We start from the raw sequence: 17,764 nt of genomic DNA on the forward strand, positions 1-17,764 counted from the left end.
CTTCAGCCCAAGGGGCACAACCACAAAGGATGAGCCCAGGCTGGGCACAGTAGGAGCCAACTACAAAAACGCCAACAGAAAGGGCCGCACTGTTTCTCCCCTGGGGTCACAAGCACGCTGCCTCTGAGGCAGAAGTCTAGGCTCGTGATCTCCCAATCAGCCTTCAAACCCAAGGGGGCAAATAGTACTCAACAGCGCAGCCTTCTCATTTTATTATTTGTTTATTTTAATACAAAGCTTTGGCATTAGCAATTTTATGAAAAAATAAAATGTACTAAAAATAAATGCTTGTGTGGCATGATTGGTAAATGCTGCACAAAAATAGGTTCTTTTTTCCTTCGAGGCAATCAGTCAGAAAGCGGTCTGTTTCTTCTTTAAAACCATTCTACCCTATGGGATAAAAGGAAAAAGACAGGTTAGGAATTAAAGGGTAGTTGTCCACATTTTTAAATAACAGAGAAAGTGATCCTAACTGGAGGGTGGTCTGGGTTGTCCTCCACTAGTTCCCCCACCGGGTAAAGCCAGAAAGTCATTAGACTTTCCTGAGCCTGGCAGCTTCGGATACACAGTCAAGTGGTATGGGCACCTTGGAGAGGTGTCAGTATTCCTGGCTAACAACTTTTTGTTTAAAAATGCAGGGAAATTATGCAATTGGACACATGTTCTAAGTGCTGAGTATCCTGAAATCTGTAGCTGTTGTCCTTAAAACATGATCCCCACTTATCCTCAAACAAGAATGTAGTTTTTATTTTGAAATGATTTGAAGAATCCAGTCTCCCAGGGATGTCTGGCTCTTATGGAAGCCCCAGCGCGTGTGTCCCTGAGAAGGCACCACAAGTCTTTGCCAATTCAATCTCTGCTCTGCCCTTGGAGGAAGGCCTCTGCTGCTGTCACTGTGGGACCCAGATTCCTGCACGCTGCAGTCAGCTTCATTCTCATGGTCTCCAACCACGTCTTCAGTTCTGCTCTCTTTCCTCTTTGTGATTCAAACGATTATTTTTCGTCAACATACAATTCTCTAGTGTTTCTTGATTTAATCTCCTTCCTTACCACCCTGATCTCCTCGTTCAATTCTGCATTTTTACTGCATTTATCTCCCTGCTTCCGTCTACCATGCCAAAGCAACTTCCCAGCCTTCAGGAGTTATCTTTTGCTGAAAAGCCTTATGAATTACTCAGTGTTTACCAGAACAAAGTCCAAATTCTAGGGTTTGCCTATTACCGCTACTACCTACAGCAGACACATCACACACACACACACCACTCCCTGAACCTACTCTGCTTGTCCTCACTCTGTGCCCTCAGTATGCCCAGCCTGGTTCTCAGTCACTCCCTCCAGGAAGCCTTTTTCAGAGAGAAGTGGCCAGTGACCCATGTCTGTGTGGTACTGAGCAACTTTCTTCCTTCCTACAGGCAGCTGCTTGCTCTGCTGGCATGCCACCAGTGGGGGCGCACTGGACAGAGCGGCCCTTGTGCCCAGGGCTCCAGCATGCCAGGCCTGGCACAGAGGGCACACCGGGATCTGAATGAAGGAGAGGCCATTCCCAGCAACTTCACATAAAGCTCTGTACTTTATTATCTCTCTAGTTCATATATAAGATAATGCATTGTTTTGATAATATTTCTTCACTAAGCAGGATATCAGATATAAGGACGTTTAATGGGTGAATCAAAAAATTTAAACTTACTTTATTTTGCTGTCTTTCTAAGAAATAATAAACAACTAAATGCAGCCACAACATTAAAGGTACTTCTGAAAAATGAAAAATGACCACTGTCAAAGGTAGCATAGGAGTCCAGTGGAAGGTCCCACTGCCTTTAACCCTCCTTTGTTTTAAAAAACAAAGTTTGTCATCTTCAGCCACATTGTCTGGAGCCTTTAAATGGCTCTCTGGAGAAGTCAGAGACCGGTGGTGTAAAGGGAAGAAATTGACCCAGAAATACTAGGCTACTGGGCTTCCATGCCATGCTCTGCTACCCACGGCATTTTTCGGCGTTACTTGGTCCATTTGGGCCTCAGATTACTCCTCTGTATATATTCCAGGCTCAGGGTGGCTAAAAGGAGAAGTAAATACTCAGAGAAAGAACGGGGTTCATTAACAAATGGAGGCAATTTCAAAGCTTTGCTGGCATTGCTACAAGAAAGGTTGTCTCAGGAAAACAAAACAGGTGGTAGTGTGAGCAAACAGTAATAAGTTGAGAAGTAAAAATTCAAAGTTCTTTAGATTATTGTTTCTCAAACTTATTAATAGACTGTAAAATCAATGTAGGAGCATTAACAACAACAAAGTACAGAGAAGAACATATAAGAGAATACTGAACGTATAAGGAAAATGTCTGAAATTTCTGTTCTAGCTATATGAGTAGATGTGGGAGTCTTGGGTCACAATGCAAAATTTATTTCTTACATGGAGAGCAACGGGGGAAAATTGGGACAACTGTAATAGAATAACAAAAAAATTAAGAAACAAAAAATTATACTTTTCTTACAGTGGGAGATGGTATATATAAAAAAAGGAGTTTTAACCCTTTGAGTGCCACGTGTAATTCAAAATTTGGATCAACATGAGAAAAAACTATATCAATATATAACCTGAGGTACAAAAAAAGAGAAAATATAAATTATTCCATTGTTATTTACATTTATAGGCATCGAAAAAAAGTTGCTGCCACCCAGCGACGCTGGCACCTTTGGGAATTTTTTGTCAGTGTCACTCATTGCGACATTGGTACCCAAAGGGTTAAAAATATTGCTTTGGCTACTTAAAGTTCTAAAAGAAAGGCAGCAGAGAACCTAGCCTCTCTCCTCTGGCTCTGATCGATACCAGGAAGGGACCATTTGGGACACAGTTCAGGAGGGACTCTCAGAACTGGAAGGAATCTTCGACTTCCACTAATGCAGGATCTGTTTCTGAACAACTTTTGTCTGAATAAGCAGGTCCTGGCAAGCTTACTAGCTTTCAAAACATCCCATGCCAAAGCAAACAGCTGACTGGCAGAAAGTTCTTTCTTACAGTAAGTGCAGTTGTGTCTGTGGGCCCTGATTAGGAGTGCTAACGGGGCAATGTGGAGAGTAGCAGGGCCCGGTACGGGAGTAAGTTCTTGGCAGGAGCTGTTCTCATCTTTGGGAGTTCTTCAAACACCTAGAAACACCTCTCATCTCACCTAGCTTCTGCTTTTTCTAAGCTAAGCATCCCCAAGATTAACTTTCAGACCCTCTTATACTGAGATATATCAGTGTTCCTCTTAGAGTCTTTGAGCAGAAAAGTTCAGAAATATTGAGTAGAGAGTAAAAGAGAGACATCAGTTCCTCTGATGGGGCCTGGGGGCAGCCTGAACCCACCGGCCTGCTGCAGAGCCAGGGCTCTGGGTCTGGGTAATGCTATAGGATCTGACATTTGCTCCAGTTACTACATCACGCCCGTCCATTTCCTCCTGCCTGGACGTCTCAATCTTGAATGTTTAGGCCATGCTCCTCTGCAAATTTTAGGAAATAATTCCCATGAATCCAAATCTAGGAACTGAAAATGGGCTGTAGAGGATACCTAGTTGACCTTTCTACTCAACTCAAAATTTCTCCTACATCATCCATAGGTCTTATAACTTGTTCCTCAAAAAAAAAAAAATGTTTATTTTCTTATATTGAGAGAAAATTAGCTTGATACAAATATAAGCCTGAAAATGCGAGGCTTTAACAAGGTTTATTTGAATAATGAAGTATAGGAGAAAACCTCCTTTGGAAATTGAATTTCAATAACTTTGCTTACTTAGGTACTAAGAGACAGAGGTATGAAAAGCAAATATATAAAAATATATTTACCTTATGTTTATTTGCTTCTTTGACTACTATCTGTTTATATTGGAAAGTCTCAAAATTCACTAGATTGCAGTGTTAACATTAAAAGCACAATTAGTCATGGTTGAATACTTAAACAGAATTTCATCACAGTAGAAGGGGAGTGACCCCAGGTTCATGGACTTTTGACTGACTTCTGATTAAGCCAATAGTGGCAAGCGTGGGGTAGCCCCACAGAGCAAGGCAAGGGGGCAGCAGTCTACGCAGTGTGGGTGGCGGTCCTGACCCTGGCCAGTGCTGCTTCACCTTGTTCACCAGTTTGCACAAGTGACTAGACTGGGTCAAGATCTTGCTGAAACGATATACAAGTTCAGTACAATACTGTCAGAAAAGTAAACTGCAATGGAAGACTATCTTACAAATGAATGAGGTTACCTAGAAAATTAAAAGAGATCTATTAAGTTAAAAAGGCAGTCTCATTTTGGCTGTAAGTTTTTGGTAAAGGCAAAAATGGAACTAAGATTTCAAAAAATTCATTAATGAAGAATACTTATAAATTTATTTGCTAAAATAAACTTTTCTCTGGAGTTAAAATTTTTCAGCAACATTTTGGGGAAAGAGACACTGAATGACTATTGTCTACTATAATTAAAAAGTATAAGTGACCCATGGACATGGACAACAGGGTGGGGATTGACTGTGGGAATGGGGGAGGGGGCAGTGGAGAGCAACGGGGGAAAAACTGGGACAACTGTAATACAACAACAATAAAAAAATATTAAAAAAGGCTTTTTAAAAAATTAGATAACTCATGTCATAAAAATTCAACACATAAAAGCGTAATAAAAGAGAAAAACACTGTAAGTCTACTAAATTAAGATAATCATCATTAATATTCTGATGAGCATCTTTCATGCATCCATGTGTGCACATACATACTCTCTCTCGCATTCTCTCAAATTCTCTCTTTAAATGGGATCATGAAAATCATCTTTCAGGGTGGTTTTGATTGCAAGCACAGAAATGATGTTCAAATAAATGATTGCAGTCTCAAGGCTCATGAGAGATGGGTTGGACAAGATGGACCTAAGGCCCGTGACTTAGACTCTGAATCATGCAGGCATTTACACATGGAGCTGAAATATCATGTCCTAGGCTCTCTGACTTCTGACAGGGGACATGCCTGTTGCGTATCCTCTGAAACAGCTGATGCATGAACTGAGCACCTGCAGATTCTGAGTGGCAGCAAGGTGAGCATTAAATTACTTACAAATTCTCTAAAAGTGCTCCTTGTGCCACTATTGGCTGTGATTGGTTTTCACTCATTTGTGAAGTCATCTAGTCTGATGGGTCAGTATAGGAGTAAGCAAAAGAGGTGACTGCAGGTGAAATAAATATTTCCCTTCAAGTTGTAGTTTGAATCACAGGCATTCACAGAGCCCCTATGACTCTGTACAGTATTATATTTTATGAAAGAATGTAAATTCATGTGCCAGATGATAAAGATAAATGGGTATCTTAGTCATAGAATGTAAAACATCTCAGTGGAACCAAATGGCGAACATTTATTGAGCACTTATTATGTACCAGGCACTGGGCTAAGCACTTTGCATGCTAATTCTCACAACACTATGATGTGTGCACCTACCATTACCCCTGTTTTATGGATGACTAAAATGAGCTTCAGATAAACGGAGAAGCTGGGAGCCCTATCCAGGTAAGTCGTCTGCCTCCAGAATCTGAGCAGGTAACACTGTGGTATGCTGGGGTGAAACTGCAGCAGGTGCGCCCAGGTGACATGTTGGATGAGGCCCAGACTACTCATCTGAAGGCTGAAGACTGCCACCTGACCATGACACCCTTCCAACACATCATCGGTTAGGGATCTCAAGGCCATTTCCAACAGATCAGGTGAGAGGCAATAAAATCATGTCACTGAAGTGAAGGTTACTTGCCTATAGTTTCTATGGTTGAACAATGAGCATTGAATTTAATCAGTTACAGGAGCTTGGTTGATTATTATTAATCAATTAAAATGGCAGACATAACTGAATATGGACAGCATGTGAATTCCACCTGTACCATTTATGTTCAAATTTGGACACTGTCCAGGGATGCTTCCATCTCAATTTAGTTCGCCTGAATACTGATAAAAGATTTAATAAATTTTGGGCATTTTGAGTAAATGCCCAAAATTTAAAACAAAACAAACAAAACCAAAACCCTTCTCTATATCTTATCCCTACAGAAAGCTCATCTTGGAAAATCACTGGACCTTAACAGTTATCTAGCCCAATTTTCCATCCCCCTGGGAAACCTGTCGCATACCTCAGCCCTGACAAATGACATCCAGCTCCCTAGTCCCACCCCGTCCCAGCACACTGTCTCACTGACAGATGTTCTTCCTTTCACTGAAATGAGATCTACCTTCCTATAACTTACCCTCTGCTCCCCATTCTGCCCTATTTTCTATCCCCTTCTCCCCACAGTCTTCCCGATTATGTCTTTCTTGAAGGCCTGACCTTCAGCCAGGGCTCCACAAAACGCTCAGGACATCAGACTCCAGGTAAAGTCCGACAAGCACAGAGGAAAGGGGCTGTTCCCTCAGTGGTGTATCCCATGACTGTTATGGTTCCTTTGACATTTACATGACATTTTTGATTCCCTCTCAGCTTTGGCTCATGAGAGACCCTGGATCTTTTCTCAAGTGAGCTATTGTTGCTGAGCAAGGTGAACTCCCAATCTGAGTTACTATTCATGACATACATTATATTGCTAGGTATGATCCCGTCAGAATCAGTATGAAACCGGTGAAAGCCAATTCCACCATCTTTATAAAAGTTACTCTACATAATTCTTGGGATCATCTAGCACATGCAATCTAAAAGACAATTGTTACTTACTCATTAGCATTCAAGCTAGCTGTGGCTCTGATGATCATGTAGCAGAGAGTGAGAGCACTGAGGAGGCCAAAACTGGCAATAATAAACCATTCTTCTGTTGACAAAGGAAAGGGAGGAAGTCACTCTGGGAGAAGGCTTAAGTCAAATCGACGTCAACATTTCCCTCAACAGCAACGACGCAGACGTCAACGGAGGTGTAAGCCCAGAGTGGCCCAAGGAAGTGAAGCAGGAGGAGGTTTGCAGAGAGCTCCTAGCTGGAGGTTAGTGGGAGGAGTGGTGGAAGCTGCCAGGGAGACAGGAAAGCACGGCCCCAACATTTCTTCCCAGTCATGTCCTGAGGTCTATGAGGCGTGTGGCCACCAAAAGCCGTGCAGTGAAAATATGTATACAGAATTGCACATGGACATAGATTTTTTACTTGTTAAATGAAATGACAGTAGAGTAGGCTAGCCATACACATACATAACCTTTCCTTCTTCGTGTTGTCACTTCTGCATGGTATGTCATTCATTCTTAGCCAATGGCTTAGAAATACGGAGTGGAGGCTCCCAGAGGTCCTGTGGGCACCCCAAGCAGTCCGCAGGCTGGCCTTCCACGGCACTCACGTCTACATTCTTGTCTCTTGTGCTTGGGTTACTTACAGTCTTTATTTAAAAAGCACTTGGTATCGGTGTCTCCTGAAAAGGGCTTCCCTTTGCAACCCCACCGCTGGAAGCAACACTGGCTGCTCTGGCTCTGTTAAGGCCTAGTAGGTGGTTCACAAGACTCTTGCTCAGCAAAGGGCTGAAAACTTTTGGTACACAGAACTCAAAGGATTTTTATCTCATCTTGCTCTAGATCTCGGAAGTCAGTTTATATTTCCCCTTAACTTTTCAAAATCTGTATTGTAAGTAACACTCCAAAAATATTTTCTGAGAATCTTGAAAATAGCCTGGGAACCAATTTGACATCCTGCAAGCCTGAGCTCTGAAATGTTCCCTGGAGGATACACTGACTAGGGCTGGCTTAACAAAGTGTTTCACAGTAAAATTCCCTGCATATCTGCAACAAGGCAGAGAGAAGAAAGATGCTGGCAATGCTCACTGTTTACATGCAGAAGCTGTGGGTAACAGGATGCTTCTTAATTTGGTTTCCACGACTCCTGCAACTATGCAAAACAGTGTGTTTCTAGGAATCATTCTAGAAAAATGTGATTCTACTTTCACTGAGTTTTAAAGGTGGTGATCTTTAGTTCTCTGCTTACCTTGGTTTGTATCGTTAAGACTTAGCAAAGTTGTTCTTCTTAAATAATAGTGCAGCCACTGCTCCTTGGATTATAAATCTCTTATTCACAGAGTGAATTTACAAGTTTTTTATGTAAGTCAGAGTAAACATTCAAGAACCTATACAAAATCCACTATTTTATTTGCATATATGTTAAGCAGGAAAAATGCATAACTGGCATTAAAAAAATTGAGATGATTGTATAAAGAAGCTTAACACAGCATTCTTAATTTTTTTTCCTTAGAGACTTTTATACATGATAAGCAGACTCATTAGAACTTCAGTTATGTCTATGCTTCTAAATTCTGAATGTACCGTCCACATATGCATGGAATTTTAGCGATAAAAACTAGTCATCCAAAGGAAGTAAACACCACTGTAATGGTACCGAATGGGCTCAGGGGCTCTTTGGCCCGGATCCAAGCAGCAGGGCTGGGCTCCTATCCCCGCTGTGTGCATGTACAGCACGGCACCCTGCACGCAGTGGGTGCCTGGCTGAATGCACTGCCACCACTGGAGCACTACTGAGCTTTGAAGGAGAATACAGGCAGCTTTGGTGTAACTCAACCACATGGACTTTATTTATTAACATGCATAAATTCGGCTAACAGTGACTGATTTGATAAATGAAGTAGTATTTTTTATCATAAAAATAGAAGATTCTGAAAGGACATTTCCAAATAAAATATAATGAAATAATATTGTAGTAGGTGCTCAATAAATGTTGATCAATGAAGGGCCTACAAAAACTCATTAGTAAACACACAACTTTCATCTCCTTTATTCCTACTAGATCAATTAAAATCTAAATGCCAAATCAGGAAAATAAGAAATGCTGTGAAAACAAATTATTGGGTAATGGTCACACATGAGTCAAACTGTTATCAAAGACTTGTTTTACTTATTTTGTAACTGAACGAAGTCTCCTTGAGTTTAAACCAATGGTAGACTAGAACCTGGGACATCATTTTCTAATGATTTCTGGTTAGTGAGAAGCACATGTCCATTAACTGAATGGACCACATGAGTCTTACTATGGGAGGGAAAAGCCTTTTTACACGGCCTGCCCACGTGTGACTGAGCTAGGCAGAGTCTCGGAGGTTTAGGGCCAGAAGCTGGAGGCAAGCACAGCACGAGCTGGGGAAGTCAGCACAGAGCGGCGAGGTGGGTGAGGAGCTGTTAGGTGAGAATAACGAGGAGAGAGCGGAGCTGAGGGACAGCGGCTGGCCAGGGAGAGTGTGCGCATGGCCTCACGCGTGCCCTCCCACCACTCACATGCACACAGGCCTGGCCACCGAGACCCGGGACCCTCCTCTTCTGTCGACAGCTCAGCAATGGTGACAGTTACCACAAGCCCACGAGCTTTAGGGCTGATTTCCCATTTGCCTCTCTCCCCCTTGTTACAACTGTACCGCATGAGGAGCACCAAAACACGGAACTTCATGGAAAGTGTGAAATAAAGCGGGAAGCCCTGGCCACCTCTACTGCTCCCGACAGCGCAGTGAATTCTTAGCCCTGTGGGGCTGCCCACAGCCTGGAAGGCAGAGCACCAGTGCTCAGTCACGCCCTCCCCACAGCAGCTGCCACCCTTCTTCACAGCCTGTAGGACACTCTTGATACCTGTCTGCATCATACTCATTTCAAAACATGTTTACAAACAGCACCCAAGACAAACATCTTCATTCCACACAAACAAACAAGCTCCTTAGTATAGAGTAAGCCTCGTTATCCCTAATAGCTGTCTTAACAAAAGTACCCATTCCTTTCTTGGGTACAGACTAAGTCACTGCCTCAACTCTCCCCTGGAACTGTCACCATGTGCCAAAGAGCAGCACACCTGCTGCTCACTGGGCACAGGCCCACTTACTTGTTACTGCAATGTTGATCTCGCCTGTTCTGGGAGTGAGCTCCCCATCCTGAGGAAGCGGTGAGGTTCCTGAAGTTCGAAGTGGCTCAAGGGTAAGGGAAGTGTCACTGGCAAGGTCACCTAGGGCTGGTCTTCGGTTAATGGCCTGGGTTCTGGTGAGCCTTTCCATATCAAACGCGACGTTATCAGTGCATGGCAAATTTGGCTGCAAAATCATTCCAAATTAAAGTACTTGTAAGAATAACAATCTCTAAAGGTTTGACACTGTGTTGAAAAGACTTCGAGTTTTTTCCATGTGATTTCCAGTCATTTCTCTCCCCATCTACCTTTTCCACTCTTACCTAAGAGTTTTTCTTTAGAAGAAACAGGTAATTTCCTACAAAGGAAAACCAAAATCCATCGCGGAACTGAGGAAACTGAACACTCCACAATGGACAAGGCTCACGGGCAGAGTGGGTCGTCAGTATATAGCAGACAGTCAAGTGTGTAACTCTGGCTCGATGCTCAGAGACAGCAGGTACCAGACAACACCCTTTCATCCTATTAACTTTTCTGTAATGCCCCGCTTACCTGGTTGTCAGTTTTTTTTTTTTTTTTTTCGTTTTTTTTTTCCCCTTGGTTGTCAGTTTTTAAAGATCTTCTTCCTTTAAACATAAGTAAGGCTCAACAGCAAGAGCATATAATGCTGGAAAGACTTCTGACCGGTGAGAAAGCTGTCTCAAGAACTAAGAGTCTGACCCTGAAAGAGAGGCCTGGAATTGCCTGGGCCAAGGCTGACCACCTGGGAAGTGGGCACGCAAGTCTGCTGATTCAGCAACCGGCTGTCTGGTTGCCCCAGCAACCTGCACTCTTAGCCCATAGCAAACAGCACATTAGAAGTGGAACAGGGACCGGTGGCCGTGAGAAGCTCATAGAGAAGTGGGAGCCAACCAAACCCAACACAAATGGCTTCCTGAGTGAGAGAACTGCTTTCTGGTCACCCCACAGCTCAATTTAAAAACTCATAGCACACAGTGCAATGCCTGGTGCTTATAATGATACCCCTTTAGTTAGGCTGATCCTGTTTTTATATATGTAAGGAACCATGGTACCTTATAATACATTTTAGAAGGATTTTCATTAAAAGTGGAAGGAAAAAGTATCAGCAGTTTAAAGAATAGGATTTGAAAAACAAAACAAGCAAGAAGGCTGGAGGCAACAAAAGAAGCTAAGTTAATATTTTCCAAGCATATACTATATGCCAGACGTTCTGTGTTAAACCCCTCAAACGAGGGTGACTATTTCCCCAAGGGACATTTGGCAATGTCTGGAGACATTTTTATTGTGTGACCGGTAGTCATGCTCATGGCATTCAGCATAAGCTGGAGACACTACTCAGCAGCGTGCAGCAGTGTGGTGGCATGGTGTTGTGGAGAGATCCCATGACACTGCTACATCAAGAATGTGATCTCACCACGAAGGATCAACGGGTGGGAACGTCTGCTTTAGGACTGCACCTAGACTGTCACCTGGGAGCTAAAATGAGGAATTCATCGTTCGGTCCAACTGAACTTTCTGCTCCATAAGGAGATTATTCATTCACTCTTTTTTTGAGACCAGAAAGCTTTTTCTTTTTTTTGTCCAAAAAGCAATAATCCTGGAAATCTACTTCTCTTAAGGAAGGAACTTTAACGGCAGGAGGTCTCCAAGGTCCTCACGTGGTCAGTGCTGACTCGCCAGGCCAGAGCTCCCTGGGCCCTGGCCAAAGCCAGGGTCAGGGTTCACCCAGAGTTGTCACTGCCCACCTTCACTGCTTGCCACTTCCCAGTACGTAAGAGGGTAAAGCCAGATTCAAGAGGAAGAAATGTGATGACAATTCTATATTATGCTGAAGGCAGGAGTCAAAAGACTATATTCTATTCCTTTTTAAAAAAGATATTGGAATGAAGGAGAATCACTTCCGTGCCTCCAACTCAGCTCTCCAGCACACACCCACCACCCAGAGGCCCCTCTGGTGGCCAGCAAAACCCTCTAGCCCCCCAGGAGTTCTCTGCGGTGGGCTGGGAGAGAGGCCCTGTGGGCTCACCAGGCCACGCGGCAAAGGAAGCATCTGTACTGTCTTGTTACACTTAGAAATGACACCACACAGAGTGGTAACACAACAGGCAACATACCACAATTCCCAGGGCCTTCAAAATATTCAGTTTACACATAGGACAGGTACAGTGTTCACTAAGCCAGGGATCCACGCAGGACTTGTGGAACACATGCCTGTAAAAAAATGGAGAATTGTGTCAGCAATTATATATCAAAACACTAGTAGATCAAAATGCAAAAAAAACTGTATTACAAAGAGCTGACAGAAAATGCTCCGAACCCAATCTTATATACCCATGAGACTGTACAATGAGAACTGGCTGTTTTGGTCTTTTTAGTCCACCAAATTCCAAAAAAGATTTGGGGAAACTTAGGAAATGTATTAAGAATGAAGACAATGAATTACACCTTAGAAATCAGTTGTGTTTTCTATAATGGCTAAAGAAGTAAAGTGGAATTTCAAAAATATATTAAGAGTAAAATGAAGAGTTCTCTAAAGAATTATTAGTTTCATGGAACTCTGTTTAAATGTCAGTTACTTAAAAAGACCTATAAGCACCCTGGCTGGTGTGGCTTGGTCCCATAACCAAAGGGTTGAGGGTTTGATCCCTGGTCCTGGCTCATACAATCTCTTGCTTTGATATCTCTCTCTTTCTAAAAGCAATGAAAAAATGTCCTCAGGTGATGATAAAACAAAAACAAAAACCTGTAAGCAACCTATGCTAAGTGTCTGTGTAAGTTACAAGGTAGCTGGGACTATTTTTAGGGATGGATTGTATTTAAGCCGTTTTTGGCTGAGATGTTAAAGAGAAGAGAGGTCATTATCTCTCACTCAGGAGAGTAAACAAGTCAGCCATGGAGGGCTCCTGTGCTGGAAGAGCTGTGCCCGCTGGGAGGAGACCGCAGCACACACGGCTGGCTGCAGTCCCTCCACAGCTGAGGGCCTGGGGAAGGCTCGGGCCACACAGAAAGGGGCAGGTGCATGCCAGGGGCCTCTGTAGCCACGGGAATCGTATCTTGGAATAAAATGGAAGAAATTTTGAGAAAGATACCATATTGCACCATGGTATGTCTTTAAAACTTTGTTAATTTATATGTAGCTTATAAAGTTAAATACAGCTGTTTAAAAATGCAGTTTTGATTTTACAAAGTGTAGAAAACTCACTGTTTCCATTGGGATTTGGGAGAAACATTTGTACTGAAAACTTCGGCCCAAACAATAAACACCCACCCACCTATTACCACTTGGTGACCTTGCATCCATTTCTTTGAGGTAAGAACAAAGATCTTGAAGACTGAACTTACCAATCTAGTCTGAAACCTGCAGGGAATGCACTGAAGCAGAGCCTGGCCATCCCTGAAGGCCTTTATTTAACCCTGAAGGCGTTTACTTCAGAAGCAGAGGTCGCCAAACAGCAGCCGACGCCTAGCCAAGTGCACGTGGTGCACAGGAGGCGCTGGCCCGTCTCTCCTGGCCACTCATGCCTTTGACCGAGGGCTCTCCGAGGGAGGTGGGGGCTCCTCACCATGGGGCGCCACTGAATGCCTGCTTTGGAGGTTGGACGAACCCCATGGCTGTCACCTGTGCCCGATGGGTATAGCCTGACAAAGACCAGAACTAGGCTGCCAACCTTTCCTGGGGATGCAGGCCCCTTTAGGTCTGATGTAAATGACAGACCCTGCCCTACAAAGGTGCATCTGCCCAACACCCAGCACAGGCTTCTGGGAGGCCTGCAGGTGCTGAGGGTGCGGTCCGTGCTGGGCGGGGCTGGGAGTCTGGGAAGGCCAGTTCTATGTAGGGTGGCCAGTGGACTCTGGCTGGCTGACAGGTGACATTCGACCTCTTAAGGACCACTCAGTGGGGGTGGGGGTGGGCAGCTGGCCTGAGGCAGCTGTGTGTGCAGGCTCTTGTGGAAGCGAGTGGCAGGGGCCGGGCAGCGACTGACTGGCTCTTGCCTCCTCTCTGGCTGGTGTTCATGCCATCCCTCCCACATTTAATTTCTAAAGCTGCAGGAGTTAAGTGTTTCCTGCTCATCTCTTCTTTTAAACCTTAGTTATAGGTTTTTCTCATACTGGGGTCTTTCCTTGTAGGCTTGCTTATTTGACAGAAAGTGCTCAGCCCCTGCTGTGGGCACCCAATGAAAGACAAGGAAGACTAATGGGTTCTCAGGGCAAATCCAGAGAGCCTCCCTTCCTCAAGTAACTCAAAATTTGAAAGAAGTATTTTCTTTAAAAAGCCCACACCTTTTCCTTTTGACTGTGTCCACCATGGCTTTCCTAGCCCCAATCCCCACCCCCCCAGAGATGGGCAGTCTGATCCCCACCGCACATCCCTCTCCTTTGGGCTGCTGATAGGACCTGGGTGACCAGCTACTCTGCACTTGTTTCTTTTCTCCATCAGCTATCCTCTCTGCCTTCTCGCTTTGGGCTCCTCAGCACTAGCATCTCACCAAGCTCAGCATGGCCTTTGCCTCCACCAAGGCAAAGCTCTGCCACTGCACTGCGGGGCCTGGATAGGTCCCTTTCTGACTCCCAGCTGCTTCCTCTGAGAGCTGGGGCGCAGGGGGAGCAGCAGCATGTGAAGAACTGTGTACACGGGACACTTACAACAGCACCAAGCATGTGCACAAAAGGTGCTATTAGGCACATGTTCAGGCACAGCAACAGGAGCGTCTCACATGTGTTGCAATAAACAACGCATGCTGGCACCAGGGACCTCTTGTTGGCTTCAGCACCTGGGCCAATCAGACCTTGCAGAGAACCCACACCCCACTGTTACAAGAGACTCGATGAAATAATGAAACAATGCAAATACACACAAAGCAGACAAGGGTGCTACATGTTTGGGCCGAAGGGTGCATTGGAGGAAAAGCTGGGTGTGCTCAGGGCAGTGCAACACGAGAAGGACAAGCAGACCAGAACTTCAGCAAAGCCCTTTATTCCTGTAGGAGGCACTTTGGGGTACAAAGTGCAGGACACACGGCACATGACAAGAGCAGAGCCAGCAATGCCGGGATGCACTGCCTCCCCCTCTTCCCCCGCCACACCATTCCACAGCGCGTGGGGCAGCGCGGGGGTGCGGCTGGAGTCTACAGGGTGGGTGAGTTGTTTTCACAGCTCTGCAGCCTCTTGGTGCCATGCAAGAACCTGGCAAATATAAAAGGATCTGGAATTATTCAAGGTCAGAGACAAGCACTTGTTCCCCCAGCTGGGACTGGCAGCAGACTGGCTGAAAGAGGCACACCCACTGAGGTGGGGACAGCATAGTGACACATCAGCCAGCAGCCAGGTGACCGACCTGTTTTAGCTCCTGAAGTGACATCTTAGATGTATGTTTATCTGTGGTGCAGCACTCTGCTCATGAAAAGTATTTTTATCTACTAAAAAATGTGGCTGACCTTTCAATAAAAGAGGTCTAAATAAAGTGGCAGTATTTCAGTTTTGAAGACATGTTGGCTAATAGCCAAAGGATGATCAACTGTGACCAAGTGGTACCAGCAGGGGTCCCAAAGCAGCACCAGCTACTGTTTGTGCACAGCACACCAAGACAGAATATGGAAAGCAAAGGTCATGCAACAGAAGCCAGCAAGGTCAGTTCAGGCTCCAGGCAGGCTTGTTAAAACCAGGTCAGACAGACAGAAAAGCACCTGTGCCTTTCTTCTGCCCGCGCTCAGGAGAAGACGGACAGTAAATGTAGCTCCCTTCCCAAGTCTGGCTGTGAAGGAAGAAGCTGCAGGGCAGTGTTGGAGTTGAGTCTGAGAGAGCTATGAAACTGGAACAGGGAAGGCCTGGGCCCTGATGAGCAGACAGAAGAAGCAGAACTGGAGGAAGCAGTCCACAAAGCAGGCCCGGGGGTGGGGGCTGGCACGTGGAGGTGAGGCCAGGAGAGGGTGGGTATGGCTGTGTGGGCAGGCGCTCATCGAGGCTTGGCCCAGGAAGCAGCTTCAGCTGACAGATGGTCACAGCATCCTCTGAGGTGGATAGTAAAGGTACGGGCCGGCAGGCATAAGGAGATGAGCAAAGGTGTACAAGAACAAGTACACCTGGAAGCACTGCTGTGAGGGTGGGGAGAGCCTGCCAGGCTGAGAGAAGGGCTCTGCAGCACCCGGGCCAGCAGGACACAGAGCTGCCTGGCAGCTAAGCGAGGAAGCAGCAGCGGACCCACATGTCTGCTCGGTGCCAGAGACCTACAGACCCAGGAGGAAGGGCATAGAGTCCAGGCTGAGGGGACAAGGAAGCTGCAGCATGTGAAGGGGCCTGAGAGGAACCCATGGAGAAAACCTGAGCAGAGAGGTGGGCTTATTTAGGTCATGCTCTCGGTCAGGCCAGAGACTCTCCACTGCTGACACCTGCTGTTGGACTGGGGGTGGTGGTGCTGGTGGTGGGAGGATGTGTGTGTGTGTGTGTGTGTGTGTGTGGTATGTGGTTTGGGGTGTGTGTGTGTGTGTGTGTGGTGTGTGGTTTGGGGTGTGTGTGTGTGTGTGGTGTGTGGTTTGGGGTGTGTGTGTGTGTTATGTGGTTTGGGGTGTGTGTGTGTGTGTGTGTGGTGTGTGGTTTGGTATGTGTGTGTGTGTTGGGTGCCACTGGCACCTACTGGCTGAAGCCAGAGACCCTGCTAAATATCCTGCAGTGTACAAAATAGTCCCCCAGCCCAACAAAAAATGATCTGGTCCCAAATGTCAATAGTGCCAAGGCTGAGAGACCCTGTTCCAGGTCGAAAGTTGTCACCTTGGGTCCCATGGAACGTTGCTCAATGCACAAGGTTAGTTTTTACTCCATCCAGGGTCATGTTTTGTTGCCATGTCAATGAGGTGACAGGTTTTGCTGAGCAGTGTGTGCCACCTAGTTTAGAGAAAGCTAAAACTTACTGAGGCTCCACCTGCTCTATACCAAAAGCAGAACTTGGACACACAGGCAGGGCAGGGTGAGTGGAGCCAGAACTACGTGTGTAAAGAAATGCTGTTAGGTTCGCCAAAATTCTAGTTCTAATGCTCAGAAGTAGACCATGGGCACAGAGTCTGAGGCGCTTCCATGGGTGGTAGGTGACCACAGAGGCAGCTGAGACCACCAGAGCTCTGGATTCCCAGTAGGGCACGGCCTCACACGCCAGGACCACCCACACATGCCTGGCGCCAGAGTGCGGGACTAAGTTGAGAGAAAGAGAACCCACACGGAGGGCTCCTGACAACTGCGCCTTCCCAGCTGAGCCTGAGGAAGGCACGCAGGTTAGCAGCAACCACCGGGTGGCGCCCACGCGCAGCCCTGGTGGCCTCTGCTTGCAGGTCGAGACAGCTCCGCGAGCCCTGAACTGAAATAGGAAGACAGAGTATTTGGGAAGACCTGGCTTCTCCCTGGTCATTCTGGTGTCAAAAAAGTCTGTATAGGTAAAAACAGGTATTTTTATAAAGCAGATTTTTAAAAAGCAGGTAAGAGCTGACCATGCTTTCTGAGATACCTGCAGACCGCTTCCTGACTCGCAGGTGCATCTCCACTTACCCCGTGCTTTGGACTGTGATCACCCAGGAGAAAACTGGTCCCTGCCTCATATAACTTTCTACAGACGGCCCACATTTCATCTTATAGATTTACCTTTATGTGTAAACTAGTTATCCCTAAATTCCATGTTTTTTTAAAAAAGCTGATCTCCCTGGGCTCAAAACAGATAATTTTAAAAGTAAAATCACAGCAGCACGTTCATGGAGATAAGGGCTACTAATTGCTTTATTCACCTGCGTCCTGCACTGTTAGGGGGCCAAAGCTGTGGGGCCCACTCATGGAGCTCAGGGAGGCAGAAGCTTCTCAGCAGGTGCTCTCCTGCTTTCCCAATTGCTACCTGGAACGGTAACCTCACATTTCACAT

General features: G+C 45.5%; 1 protein-coding gene across 3 annotated transcripts in view; it reads right to left on the reverse strand.

Annotated features, from left to right (window-relative positions):
- Positions 1 to 202: 202 nt before the first annotated feature.
- The window catches only part of RNF130 (ring finger protein 130), a 102,773-nt gene continuing 85,211 nt past the window's right edge, over positions 203 to 17,764 (reverse strand). Inside the window, exons 6-9 of one of the 3 annotated variants that reach the window (XM_090290446.1) lie at positions 11,982 to 12,078; positions 9,829 to 10,033; positions 6,699 to 6,792; positions 203 to 390 (exon numbers count right to left, since the gene is read on the reverse strand). In XM_090290446.1, the coding sequence (XP_090146572.1) occupies positions 375 to 390; positions 6,699 to 6,792; positions 9,829 to 10,033; positions 11,982 to 12,078 (412 nt within the window). In that variant the 3' untranslated portion in view covers positions 203 to 374. Of the gene's footprint in view, positions 391 to 6,698; positions 6,793 to 9,828; positions 10,034 to 11,981; positions 12,079 to 14,826; positions 15,052 to 17,764 lie in introns of those variants that run through there. The other 2 variants (XM_090290445.1, XM_090290447.1) reach the window with 2 other exon arrangements.

Source organism: Furipterus horrens, unplaced genomic scaffold (assembly GCF_987537825.1).
Source record: "Furipterus horrens unplaced genomic scaffold, mFurHor1.1.pri manual_scaffold_10, whole genome shotgun sequence".
Classification (NCBI taxonomy): Eukaryota; Metazoa; Chordata; class Mammalia; order Chiroptera; family Furipteridae; genus Furipterus; species Furipterus horrens.